The sequence below is a fragment of the Argentina silus genome (assembly GCF_951799395.1).
Source record: "Argentina silus genome assembly, chromosome: 14".
NCBI lineage: Eukaryota > Metazoa > Chordata > Actinopteri > Argentiniformes > Argentinidae > Argentina > Argentina silus.
Window position 1 is genome coordinate 18,213,137 of NC_139668.1, and position 15,000 is coordinate 18,228,136.

General features: G+C 44.2%; 1 protein-coding gene across 3 annotated transcripts; it reads right to left on the bottom strand.

The window, feature by feature from the left end:
- Window positions 1-5,996: 5,996 nt before the first annotated feature.
- On the bottom strand, window positions 5,997-11,969 carry enpp4 (ectonucleotide pyrophosphatase/phosphodiesterase 4). 3 transcript variants are annotated; one of them, XM_083685253.1, is made up of 8 exons: window positions 11,833-11,969; window positions 10,862-11,111; window positions 10,457-10,750; window positions 10,195-10,299; window positions 9,612-9,810; window positions 8,247-8,417; window positions 7,875-8,144; window positions 5,997-7,737 (listed from the first exon to the last, which is right to left on the bottom strand). In XM_083685253.1, exons 2-8 carry the CDS (start codon window positions 11,108-11,110, stop codon window positions 7,640-7,642), a joined length of 1,386 nt encoding a protein of 461 aa, XP_083541379.1. In that variant the 5' UTR covers window position 11,111; window positions 11,833-11,969; the 3' UTR covers window positions 5,997-7,639. The 3 variants fall into 3 exon arrangements, with proteins under 3 accessions (XP_083541379.1, XP_083541380.1, XP_083541381.1); XM_083685254.1 differs by having other exon boundaries at window positions 11,771-11,926; XM_083685255.1 differs by lacking the exon at window positions 11,833-11,969 and adding an exon at window positions 11,727-11,768.
- Window positions 11,970-15,000: the final 3,031 nt, after the last annotated feature.

Consider the following 15,000-nt stretch of genomic DNA (forward strand, 5'->3'; position numbering starts at 1 on the left):
TGAATCTGGGAGGCGTGGCCACACTCAGCTTCATGCCTGGCTGCTGCTAATCCCTCCCCTTGCGTGTGATTGGTTTAAGTGTGTTCTGATGTAGAGTTTCCTCAGGCAGGAACAGGAAGTCCCACCCCTGCAGACACAGAGACGGATCATCAAACCCTCTGATTACCTGACCCATTTACGCTAGTTTGAATCCGGTCCTAAACCGGAACCTGAACCGGACTTAAAACACTGCTAAACCAAATCTAAGCCGGTCTGGTGGGCTCATCCTGGCCGGCTGCTTCCTGTTCTCTGTCCTGGCTGGCTGCTGTCCTGGACCCAGAGGCTGGCGCCAGCCCTGAGCCCGGAGACCTGCAGGGTGCAGTATGTCCTGTAGGCTTTAGCTCTAGCCCAACACTAACACAGTTCACACAGCAAGACCAACAGCACCTCCCCTAAGTGGCTGGTTAGTGTTATCAGATGTGCTGGTTTGGTGGTGGAACTAAAGCCTCCACGTCCTTGTTTCCCTCCGGTGTCGCCCCTCTGTTTGGGGAACAATATTCATATGGTGCTAAAGAGGAAGGTTTGGAACAGTTGTTTATTAGTTTTGTTGTTGTTATTGTGGTTATGAGGCGTATACAGTTGATGCATCCGACAATGTGGGTATGTATGTATGTATGTATGTATGTATGTATGTTCTATGACCATGTATTGTATGTATGTATGTATGTATGTATGTATGTATGTATGTTCTATGACCATGTATTGTATGTATGTATGTATGTATGTATGTATGTATGTATGTATGTATGTATGTACAGTATGTATGTATGTATGTACAGTATGTATGTACAGTATGTATGTATGTATGTATGTATGTTCTATGACCATGTATTGTATGTATGTATGTATGTATGTACAGTATGTATGTACAGTATGTATGTATGTATGTACAGTATGTAAGTATGTATGTACAGTATGTATGTACAGTATGTATGTATGTATGTATGTATGTATGTGTGTACAGTATGTATGTATGTAAGTGTGTACAGTATGTATGTACAGTATGTATGTATGTATGTACAGTATGTATGTACAGTATGTATGTATGTATGTATGTACAGTATGTATGTATGTATGTACAGTATGTAAGTATGTATGTACAGTATGTATGTACAGTATGTATGTATGTATGTATGTATGTGTGTACAGTATGTATGTATGTAAGTGTGTACAGTATGTATGTACAGTATGTATGTATGTATGTACAGTATGTATGTACAGTATGTATGTATGTATGTATGTATGTACAGTATGTATGTATGTACAGTATGTATGTATGTATGTATGTACAGTATGTACAGTATGTATGTATGTATGAATGTACAGTATGTACGTATGTATGTACAGTATGTATGTATGTATGTACAGTATGTATGTATGTATGTATGTATGTATGTACAGTATGTACGTACAGTATGTATGTATGTATGTATGTATGTACAGTATGTATGTATGTATGTATGTATGTACAGTATGTATGTACAGTATGTATGTTCTATGACCATGTATTGTATTGTATGTATGTATGTATGTATGTAGAGGTCTGTACATAAGCATGTTACACAGCTGTGACAGGAACTGTGTTGTTACTATGGAAACACAGGGTCTGAATCAGGACGTGAAAGAAACTGTGAAACAACGTTCAAGGATCACAGTGAAAACAGAACGTAAACACACCCAGACATCAGCATGTTGGCGAACAAAACAAAAGAAATGTAGAGATGTAGAGACAGTGAATGATTTCTCTTGTCCAATAACAGTACAACTGTCCTTCTGTCAGAAAGTGAACCTCCCCTCACCCCTGACCCCTGACCCCTGACCCCTCACCACAAGGTAGACCCCTCTGCCATGCAATACCACAACCATAAGTACTGTATGTAATCATATATACTGAACCTGTACGGCTACCACTCCACAACTATGCAAACCCAGAATAGTCCTGATTGGTCTCTGCTACAGTCGACTCTGCTTTGCCAACACTTTACACCTGGCTAACTCCTTCCTCTGTCTCTGAACACTTTACACCGGGCTAACTCCTTCTTCTGTCTCTGACCACTTTACACCTGGCTAACACCTTCCTCTGTCTCTGAACACTTTACACCTGGCTAACTCCTTCCTCTGTCTCTGAACACTTTACACCTGGCTAACTCCTTCCTCTGTCTCTGAACACTTTACACCTGGCTAACTCCTTCCTCTGTCTCTGAACACTTTACACCGGGCTAACTCCTTCCTCTGTCTCTGAACACTTTACACCTGGCTAACACCTTCCTCTGTCTCTGAACACTTTACACCGGGCTAACTCCTTCCTCTGTCTCTGAACACTTTACACCGGGCTAACTCCTTCCTCTGTCTCTGACCACTTTACACCGGGCTAACACCTTCCTCTGTCTCTGAACACTTTACACCGGGCTAACACCTTCCTCTGTCTCTGAACACTTTACACCGGGCTAACACCTTCCTCTGTCTCTGAACACTTTACACCTGGCTAACACCTTCCTCTGTCTCTGACCACTTTACACCGGGCTAACTCCTTCCTCTGTCTCTGAACACTTTACACCTGGCTAACTCCTTCCTCTGTCTCTGAACACTTTACACCTGGCTAACTCCTTCCTCTGTCTCTGAACACTTTACACCTGGCTAACTCCTTCCTCTGTCTCTGAACACTTTACACCGGGCTAACTCCTTCCTCTGTCTCTGAACACTTTACACCGGGCTAACTCCTTCCTCTGTCTCTGACCACTTTACACCGGGCTAACTCCTTCCTCTGTCTCTGACCCGGGTTAAAGATGAGAGGAATGAAGGAGCTGATAAAGCACACACACATACACATACACATACACTCACACACACACACACACACATACACACTCACACACACACGTACGTGTACACTCCCACACACACACACACACACACACACACACACAGCCTAGTGAACATGCTATGCCAACAATGCAAATGAGTTCAGCTCTCTTAGTTGAATTCCGGTGAATTCTCATATTGCTTATGCTAACAATAACAATACTTTTTTTGTTTACGGTTTTATTGTAGTTTTGTTACATTTTCTAATATGAATTTATTTTATATATCCCATTGTTAGAATTCTTTCACAACTCGAAAGCTTTTTTTATACGATTATATGATATCATGATTGTATGATTTTATATTGTCTTTTTTTGTCATATTTTTGTGTCTGCACACTGCTGTGTAATGTCACTGGATAGTGTGGTGCCAATCAGACGGTCCGGTGCCTGGGGGATATCTCAGCTGTTCAGTGTAACGATCAGATAGAAAAATATATTGTGTATAACAGACATGCCTCTGTGACACGTAGGCTGAGAGGAAGAAATCATGTCAGTTGTATTTGTGGCATTTCCATCTGCAACGTTCAGTATGCTCACCTGAACGCAACCCAGGGATCTGCCAACAGAGTACTGCAGGTTCCCCAAGGTCTTCTATACTTCACTATAAAGACTGGTTTGTGTTCAGAAATGTTCCTCTATCAGGGTTTGTAAAGCATATACTGTAAGGCATCTGAGGCCTGGCAGGGTGTGTGTGTGTGTGTGTGAGTGTGTGTCTGTGCGTGCGTGTGCGTGTGTGCGTGCGTGCGTGCATTCGTGCGGCCATATAGACAAATGGTTCATAGGTTTTTTTAGCCAAAGTTCTAATGCTTCATTAAGAGATGTGGCTGTGTTGTTGCAGGTTAACATTTATATCTAGTTTTGTAGAACTCAAGGCCAGTCGCCCCACTCTGTGAGCAAGAGTTCAGTCTGTCAAACTGATCAGAGGCCAGTTACTTTAAGCACAGGGCAGCGTCAACCAACCTAGCATGGATGTATTCAAAAGTTATAATATATAAGAAATGAAAAGTGCTGTATTTTTATTTGATGGGACTTTACTTTTCTACTACTGCTTCTTGTGTTTGCTGTCCTCTTGGAAACGTAGCTTTAGAGATTTGATGTAAAACTTATTTTGTGCTTTCGACTTAGTCTAGTGGTCGGGGTTTGGGTTGTTAATAGGATTCGGGAAGACTTAGACAGAGTATTGGTTTGCTTAGATCTATCTATTGTACTGCTATTATGTGTTTTTCTTTATTTTTTAGAATGTCAAAACTGAATAAGAATAGTGATGGAGACGGTGTTTTGTAGGATTATGTGTCATTGTGGTGTGCAGACTATAAACACCCGTATTATACTGTATATCAGACTCCTGGAGGGATTTCACAAAACGGGGTCAATAGGTTAGCCAGATCACTTTGATAAACATTCAGATATAATGTCATTATCTGCTTCAACATTTTTGCAAGCGTCCAGTCAATTCAATACCATTCCATAGTTCAGTCAATTCAATACCATTCCATAGTTCAATCAATTCAGTCAATTCAGTCAATTCAGTCAATTCAGTCAATTCAATACCATTCCATAATAATAGAATACTTGTATTTCCAATCAACAATGGTAGGAATTAGTTCTAGTGGCAATGATGTTACAGACTGGAGACTCATTGCAAGAGAGAACCACAGTCCATCAGGAACACAATGGCAGGCCTACAGTAACACACACATATCACACATTCATTAGCCGGTGAAATAAAAAGTCAACATACAATATAATATACGCCATTTAGCTGACGCTTTTATCCAAAGCAACTTACATTGCAGTGAGTGCATATATTTCAGTATATATGGTCCCAGCGGGAATCAAACCCACAACCTAACCATTTTAAGCACCATGCTCTACCGACTGAGCCACAGAGGGCCACACATACGTGTCCTATGTTGAGTACACCATACATACGTGTCCTATGTTGAGTATACCACACATACGTGTCCTATGTTGAGTACACCATACATACGTGTCCTATGTTGAGTATACCATACATACGTGTCCTATGTTGAGTACACCATACATAGCATACCATCATACATGAACTGTATGAGTGAGAGAGTTGTCTGGCTAACTCCCAATGACCTTGCTTTTTGAAATGATAATAACATCACTGTTTAAACCTCCTTCATTCCTCTCTGCTGTCTGGTCTGATCCGTCCTCCCTTCCCTGTTGCAGATCTCAGCCTGTCTTCTCAGTAGACAACTCTGAATGTATCTGACGCACAATATCCTCAAACAATCATCCCGAACAATCACATGCAGATATTATGCCACATTTACAATTGTGAATTTGTATGTATTTTGTGTGTGTCTGAGAACATGCTTCTGGGGAGGGTGACAAGATTATGAAATCATCCCAGATGCCAAGATGTGATCTTTTTGTTAAATTACCTCCAGAAAAGACTATGAATCTGTGATGATGCAGAGATGCTACAGATTGCTACAGAGATAATATGACAGAGATTTTAATTAGATAAACAGATATATATGAAATGTGTACAGTTTAATCTGTTAAAACAAGATACAAACATACAGTATTTCAATTTTATATATTTCCATTTTAATACATTATAATGTTGTGACTAAAATGAAGAAAAATCTATAAACGATTCAATTTCCAAAGTGTGTGCCAGCTTGTTTTTTTAATATAATATAATATACATTTCTGCTTTATTGGGATAGAGACAGTAGAGATTGACAGGAAGGATGGTTGAGAGAGAGGAGGGATGACATGCAAAACGTGTCAAGAGCCAGAATGGAGCCAGGAACCTTGCGATGATGTGGTATGTGCATTAGTGTGCTACGCTACTAACCACCCCTGTCTTGGTTTCTTGGTTGACTGTAACTTCACAATGGTACCAAGGGAGATCTCTCTCTTACACACACACAGATATATACTCACTTACACATATACATCAGAAGAACAACACAGAACAACATTCTCTGCCCTTTAATGCACCATCACAGCTGGTCTAAGGATTAGCTAGTAGCAGAATCCACACTTCTGAACAAGACAGAGGAGCAGAAAGTGGCCATGAGAGATGAGGGGGAGGAGAAGCAAAGACAACCAGACATTGGAAACACTTCATTTATTTGTTGTACTTTATTCACACAAAAATATGAAACTGACCGTCTTTGATGAGAAACAGGTTAAAGCAGAGGAGCGTTCAGAACCAACCTGGAGAACAGTTGGGTGCTTTGCATAGTGACAGTAACATGTTCCTTCCTCAATGCTACCATCATCTTCTGTAACACACACACATAAATAACAAAGTGCAAAGGGCTCAATCTAACAGTGTGTATGAAACACACACACACACACACACACCAGCAGGGCAGCGTCTAAACGTGTAAAACAGACAAACTCACACATTTCCAATGTTTCTTTAAAAAAAAATGCATTTTTTTAAGACAAGTAAGGAATCTATCGCAGGACCTTAGCCCATCTCCTTAATGCGGAGTGTCAAGCAGAGAAGCATTTTTTTAAAAAGGTTTTGGTATGACTCGGCCAGGGATCGAACCCCCAGCCTTCAGATCCCAGGGTGGACGCTTCCAGATAAAGGACTCCCTAAATCCTCCATTGACACAATACAGCATGTTTCATTTTCAAGAGTAAGAGTTCATTTACAAAAGTTACAGACAGACAGTTGACACACTTTGGACTGAAATAATTCAACTCCCTGCAAAAGCACAACCAAAAAAATCAAGACAAAAATACAGAAACCCGAAGAGAAACGTACGGCAAACACACTGGTAAAAGACGAAAGTCCAGTAGAACAGAACTATGGTGCAATCAATCAGATGTATCGATTAGATTTGATCATTACAGACAAAACTCAGTAACGTAACCACATGGGCTCAGTAAACACAGAACTGTACCTTATCAGCAGAACCTAAACCTAAAGCCCAACCTCAAACTCAGCAAAAGGGAGAAAGGTTCTGTCCTGTTTCTAAATCCATTTCCTCTGGATCGGTAGGCACGACTTATCATTAGAGAGAGAGAGAGAGAGAGATATTACTTCATGAAGCTCTTCATATTCATGTCCCTTTTAACTGAACCAATCTGTCCCAACAAAACAAACAAAAACACAAATTCTTATATTTACGATTTGCTGGTAACAAGTGCATTACTTAAATATGAATACAGCAGGAGGTATAGGGTATATTGGATGGAAATGGATTTTCCTTACAAAACACATTCAAGTAATCCCAGACCCAGGTTGGTAACATACTCTGTATCTACAGTTTCTTATAATGACCTTTAGTTTCTATGGTGTGTTGTACTACAAAGATCTAAGAGCATTGTGCAGTAAGCTGGTAGGCAGCTCTCAGTAGCATCTCTGCTAAAGCAGCGGTTCATACAGTATAAAACACAGGTAAAAGAACCTTCAGGTAGTAAAATACCCATCAGGTAGCAGTCAGTAACCCTCTACAGTTCTAGAAGCTAGGGAGTGCTTGGAACAACATAAATAAAAGCATTTTTTCATAAATAACAGTATTACCATTTCTAAGCCACCCCCCACCACCTCTAAAAGCCAGACACAGCCCAGACCTCCGCCAGGCCAGGCCATCGGTTCAAGGGGTGACAGGGAGCTCTGATTGCATATTGAAGAGTGCCAGGGATGGTCGATTGTTGCCGACTCTCTCTGATTGGCCTATGATCTGATGACTCTCTCTGATTGGCCTATGATCTGATGACTCTCTCTGATTGGCCTATTCCAGCAGAGGGTCGTCATCGTCCTCCTCCAGCTGTAGCCTTTGGAAGGGCCGAGATGAGGACGGGCGCCGCGGTTTGAGAAACATGAACAAACCTGGAATGGATTGATTGATTGATTGATTGATTGATTAGGTCATTTAAAAACACACACATACCGTAGAGCCCCCCTACTGCCTGTGAGGAGTATTGTACGACACGTGGACAGCGTAACACACCACCCCGACTACTCACCAGTGAGTGCGGTGAGCAAAATCAGAACTCCCACCACCAGTCCAACCACTAAGGGCAGGTCCAGACAACTCTCCCCAGCCAGCAGGCAGCGAGCCTGGGCCAGAGAGCCGTTGTTGGGCCCCGGGGGGATGGAGAGGAGGCGGCACATCAGCGGGTACACATCCACGCTTTGCATGCTGGGGATACGGTAACCATGACGAAACCCTGGCCCCGTCGCCGCCAGGAAGGGGTGCATGCTGGGAAGGGAGTTGTCGTAGCCATGATCCCCCACTGAGACAGAGAGTGGGTTAGGAGTGAGAGAGTGTGTGTACGCGCTGTAGATACATTTGTGCGTGTGTGTGTGTGTGTGTGTGTGTGTGTAGACAGACTTACATCGCGGGAGTCCGCCCCGCTGTACGATGGTCCAGCCCTCATCTGCAACTAATATGATTGGCTGGATACGCTGGTTGTTCCTATAGTGCAGCCTATCAGGGATGGCCTTCTTCAGGTAGGCAGTCATGTGGGCGTGACATTTTCTCAGCAGGGAGAAGACAGCCTCAGGGTCTGGGACGTCAACAAACACACAGCTCCTTTAATTCATTTAGTGCCGAGGGTGAGTAAAGTCACCCAAATTGTCAACATTCTAGAGTGACTTTAATCCCAAAACACGCATACATATTCATTTTGTAGCCAATCAAAGTACTGTTGCTAGGTAAACACTATGTAAAACACAGTTCACTTCAGCAACATGATGTACGTATCATGACAGAATTACCCATTTTAACAGGATACAACTTTAATCATGTCTACTGTAATTGTAGTCAAAATGTCTCAGATTCAGATTCAGAATCAGCAAGGGTTAAAATGGCAATAGGTTAGAATCTAGCAAAGGTTCAAATAACGTAACGGCTCCTGGTGAGATGGTGCGTCAGGGGGCGTGTGGTGGGAGGAGGCAAAACTTTGCATTTAAAAAAAATAATAAAAATAAATAAAAAAAAAGCAAGAACAAAACTGCTTAATTTGTCAAGAAATATGAAGAGACACACAGAGCACTGATATTTCAAGACAAGCTTTACAACGGTATGGTCAGAGACAGTTTTGTTTCTGCCCTCCCTGAGAGCCTCCTAACTTTAAAGTAGTCATGCCCAGCTGCCAATGACAGTTTGATGTGTGGAGGAGACAGGGGGGGGGGGGGGATTTATTTCCTTCTAGAATGTTTGGAGAGGATGTGAAGCTCAGTCTATGTACTCTGGTGACAGCTGAGAAGGCACGGTTTGTTGAGGAGTAATGAATAGAACAAACATGACAGAGCTGATTGGGTCGGCTCTGAATGGGCTGCTAGTGAAACAGTACCCCCACCTCCCCCCGAGTACTGTTATTTATGCGCACAGGCTGAATCTAGTTTTGAGTCAAGGGGCAAAGTGCAACAGGCAAGACAGCATGATCCCTTGAAACCCCCATTAATGAGGTTTCATTCTCAGTATCTGCCTCCTCAAATCCCAGAGGCAGAAAACGCCACTGGTGTGTGTGTGTGTGTGTGTGTGTGTGTGTGTGTGTGTGTGTGTACACACAGGCTGAATCTAGTTTTGAGTCAAGGGGCAAAGTGCAACAGACAAGACAGCATGATCCCTTGAAACCCCCCCTAGTGAGGTTTCATTCTTAATATCTGCCTCCTCAAATGTCAGAGACAGGAAACGCCACTGGTGTGTGTGTGTGTGTGTGTGTGTGTGTGTGTGTGTGTGTGTGTGTGTGTCTCACCGCCACGTGGTATTATTGCAGCGACGGGTGTGAGGTCTATCAGTGTGTAGTTGTCAGAATGGAGGCAGGAGTCCAGCCTTATGATGCGGTCAGAGGAACACTGGACCATTCCGTGGTCACTCGTCACGATCACGTTCACCCGACCCAACAAGCCGGTCCGGTTCAGCTCCGACACCAGCAGACCCACATGCTCATCCACCTGAACACGGCACATCAAGTCAATATCTCATTAGACACAAAAAGATAATCATACGCATCTTTAAAAAAAAAAGAAAGAAAGAATGATTGTTTTTCTTGAATGTGTACATAGACTTTTCTCTTACTGGTTTACAGGTATACCTGTGTACACTCCTTAGCTAGTGGGAAAGAAGGGCCCTCACTGCATTCAACACACAGAGAGGGACATTTCAATACATGTAAAGCAGCCAGGGGATTTGTTTGTAGCCTAAAAAACTAACACCTCTCACCCTGTGTCCAGCAACAGATACTACAGACAGACAGGTGTGGAACAGACAGACAGGTGTGAAACAGACACAGGTGTGGAACAGACAGACAGGTGTGGAACAGACAGACAGGTGTGTACCTCCTTAAGGGCGTGGCCCATTGCAGTGATATTGTCAGGGCCATACATATGACCCGTCCTGTCAGGCTCCTCCCAGTAGAGCGCAGCAAAGGACACACCTTTCTTCTGGATGGAAAAATAGATACACAGGGGGACAGATATATATATATATATATATATATATATATATATATTAATCTCCACGTACAGTAACAATGAAAACCATGACAACAGATATAGAACAGAACAATAGACACTGTTGTAAAAATAAAAGGCTCCTGACCTCCCCTTCCCCAGTCAGCCATTTTGTGACGTTGCCAAGGCGTTCTCTAAAGGTCACAGCGGGGTTGTAGGGGAGGAAGTGTGTGGGCGTGCGGTTCCTGATGACCACATCTGACCCCGGCCACATCATTGCCGCTGTCGAGTACCCAGAATCCAACGCTTTGACCCAGAGGGGCTCGGCTTGGTTCCACCATAAGGGGTCAGAGTCGTTGGCAAGGCTGAAGTGCTTGTGGGTAGCGGGGTCATACATGCTGCTGGCCAGCATACCGTGAGACTCTGCATACAGCCCTGTCACCTATAGTGGTTAGGGTCAGGGGGTAGGGGTGAAAGGTTAGCTAGGCGACCATGACAATGCTGTAGCGGTTGAGGTTGTTTAGGGGTCAGGGGGTGAGAGGTGAGAGGTTACCAGGCTGTAGTGGTTGGGGAAGGTCTTGGTGATGAAGACATTGGTAAGTTGTTCCACCAGGACTCCCTGAGAGTAGAGGTTCTGCAGGTTGGGGAGAGAGAACCGCTGGAGGTAGTCAGCTCTGAATCCATCAAATGACACCAGCAGCACCGGAGTAGGGCCCACGCTGCCTGCCTCACTTCCTGCGTGGCGATCAGCAGCCAATGAGGACCAGGCAGACAGGAAACACAGCATAACCCTGAGTAACATCCTGAAAGAGAGAAAGAGAGAGAGATATATGTGGTTTTATTGGATTTCCTGTCACTCTAAATCACTAGACTAACTCGCCTTTTCAGACTTCCTCCCTCTAGCTCCTCTAAATGCAATTTTCTTGTTTACTTATCAATCTGAGGCAGTTAAACAACTTAGGGAGAAGAAAGAGGCCACTGAGTTTCAGGAGAACTGTGAAATTTCACTTATACGCTGAATTACATTACAGCTGTGACCTAGCAGGACTACAAGAGCAGGACTAACCCTAACTAAATGATCATATAATAATAATAAAATAATAATAATAATAATAATAATAATAATAATATAATGTATGCCATTTAGCTGACGCTTTTACCTAAAGCCACTTATATTGCTGTGAGTGTCATACATTTTTCAGTACATATGGTCCTAGGGGGAAACAAACGAAAGGCCAGTTAAACCTCCATTATGTAAAACGTCCCCAGTCCAGGACAACGTTAGCACACACGACTTAAAACAGTCAGACGAGGTAGGCAACCAGGAAGTTACAAAGCTATCAATAGTAGTAATAGCAATTAATATGCCTAGCAAGTCCAAATTGCCTTCAGAGAGCCAGAGACGAGGGGACAGTCACCTGATCAAGGTGCACGTAGCAGTAGCCCACTAACACAGTCCTACCTGGCCAGTCGGCTTAGTGTTATAGGCCTTGATTGCGCAAGATGGGTGGTAAACAAACGCACCTTCCACGGATTTTATTGAATTAACATCTGATTGCCGATATGTTTAGATGCTGACTTCAGTTTGCTTCCGTCTAAAGGACCTGGACTTCCAAAATGAATCAATGGCTCCTGTCTGTCTGTGTTTCTTCAGTTCGTCCTGACAGCGTCTTGAAACTTCCTCAAAATAGAAAACAGCGTCATATTTGTTACCTAGCTAACAGACAGCTGGACAAACCAATCGGAATGAAGAAAACCGAGGCGGGCGTCGCAAACTCACATTAGACGCCTCCTGATTGGCTGATGGGCGGGACTCCGATGTTACGGAAACGTTTGGAGAAATGTGAATTAATGTACGCTGCCGACAGAGAGGCTTATTGTGGCATATTGTCGCCTCATAATAATAATAATAATAAATAATTAAATAATAATAATGGTTGGCCCATATTGTGGGCTCATTATGGTTATTTGAACCAAAACCAAATATATATATATCCCCAAATCTGATCATTTTGGTTATTCCATGAGGTGTGTAGCCTACTGTTCCAAAGCTCATAACTGAGCTGATCTCTCTGAAGCCAAAAGAAACATCTGACCCACCTTCTCTCAAATTCAGTTTCAGTCGTACCTGGCCAACAAATCTTACTTCCCAAATCGTGCCTCAGTCACCTGAGGTAGTCTTAAGTGCTCCTCCACACAAGTCAATTGATCTCTCATGAGATCACACAACATGCTACCTTTTAATCCCATCTCTCTCAGTGTGAGTCCCCTCTTGGGAATAGCGACGACAAGCAACTGTCTGGGCCTTTTCCCCCAAATATGAACTGTTCCTCTCCTTTCACCTGTAGACTAGTGAACAGTGTGTTCTGTAAGTACACACTCTCCTCTCCTCATGTGCAGTAAGCTAAAGTTCTCCCCCAGTCCAAAGTTCCTCGGTAATTATGGCAACCGTAGGTGGATACTGTGGGCAGCTCATGCGCGCGCAGGAACCCTCGGCCATTTACAACACAACGCCCTCCCTCCTCGCTCTCCAGACCGTCTCTCACACACACACACACACACACACACACACAAACACACACACGCACACGCTGCTTGATGCGAGACGGATCTGCACCTGGCTTTACCCAGACAAACACAGCATGGAGAAACACATCTATGAGGATCCGACTGAGAGAGACAGCCCGACAGCCATGCCTACCTATGAGAATCAGAGCACTGGTGTGTATGAGACTCCCAGCGATGCGAACGAGTCGGTCTACTGCGATGTAGACTCCCATGTGGCCGACAGAGACGACCACGGTTCCACAGTGGAATATGAGAACACCCGAGCTGGCCTGACAGACGCACCCCCGGTTCCACCGCCCCGTCAACAGAGAGAGAGGGAGAGGCGTTCCTCACAGTCTTCCAGCTCTTCCAGCTCTTCCAGCTCTTCCGAGGACAAGGAAGCGAGGGAGGAGAAGGCGGAGGAAGAGGAGCGAGAAGAGAGGGAAGAGAGAGAGGCGAGGGAGGAGGAGGAGAGGAAGAAGCAGGAGGAAGAGGAGAGAGAAGAGAGGGAAGAGAGAGAGGCGAAGGAGGAGGAGGAGAGGAAGAAGCAGGAGGAAGAGGAGAGAGAGGCGAGGGAGAGGGAGGAGAAGGAGAAGGAGGAGGAGGAGGAGAGGGAGCTTCTGCAGGAGCAGATGAACAGAGATGAAGCCGGCTCTCGCAAATCCTCTTCATCATCGTCATCATCGTCATCATCGTCCTCCTCCTCCTCAAGTTCCTCCTCATCCTCATCACCTGAACAGAAGGGCCCTTCTCAGGTCCCAGTGCCTGGGGATGGCCCTGTGGTCACACTCTATGTCCGGGTAAGAGTCAGACACAATGCTGCTGGGTCATATTTGTTTTTTCATTCATAATGTTGTGTTTCGAGGATAGTCTATGTAGAGGTAGCAATATGTGATATGTTCATTTTGTAGGCCTATAGACTATTAAGAGTTAAAATACATGAAGGCCTACCATAAATCATATGTTTAGTTAAAATGCTTCTCAAGCTTAGACATGTGTGTTCTCTACAAACGTGTTGTTTTACAGCTCACTCTATCTCAGATGACCCTGAGATACAGAGATACTCTGATATCAGTCTGCACACACACACACACACACACACACACACACACACGCACACACACACATGCACACACACACACACACGCATGCACGCACGCACGCACACACGCATGCATGTATGTACCTACACACACACACGCACGCACACACACACACACACACACACACTCGCGCACGCACACACACACACTCGCACACACACACTCGCGCACACACACAGACGCGCTCACACGAACACACACACACACACACACACACACACACACACACACACACCTACACACATTGTGCTACCCAGCCTGGTGCCGTCTCAGGCCACTAGGGGGTCACCCTGCTCTTTCCCTCTTAGTCTCTCAATTTCTTGCAGTTTTCCTCAGTATTTCACTAACCAAAAGTACATTTGATAATGTGTGTGTGTGTGTGTGTGTGTGTGTGTGTGTGTGAGAGAGAGAGAGAGAAAGAGAGAGAGAGAGAGTCAGTACCTGATATGTGACATTGCCTTTTCATGATTATCTGGATTATCTGATACCAGACCAGAAATACTTGTTCGTACATCATGACTAACTAAGCAGGAGTCTTTACTTTCTACTGTACTGTTCACACCCTGACTGAGTATATCTATAGATCATAGTGAGCCACTGCACTGTGTGCATGAGTGTGTGAGTGTGTGGAGTTGGAGGGCGGGGGGGGGGTGACTTGTGTTCTAAATTTAAAATGATCTCACTGGAATGTTCCCCAGTGATTCAGGGACAGGGATGGTTCCATGATTCTGGTAGCGTAGCTGTGTGAATTCCCGATGCTTGTGTGTGTGTGTGTGTGTGTGTGTGTGTGTGTGTGTGTGTGTGTGTGTGTGTGGGTGGTTGGGTGGGTGGTTGGGTGGGTGGTATGTCTGTCAACGTGGTCAGAGTTGCTCTTGTGTTACTGGAATAACACGTGGGGAGGATTCTGGGTTTATGACGTTGAGGTGAGGACACCTTTTAGAGAACCAGAGACAGATTGGGACCAGAGACCTGTGGCTCCAGGGTTGAGGTCCACTGCTCTGTAAGCACAAATCAGGTTGACAGACAGGTTAGCCTTGGTCTG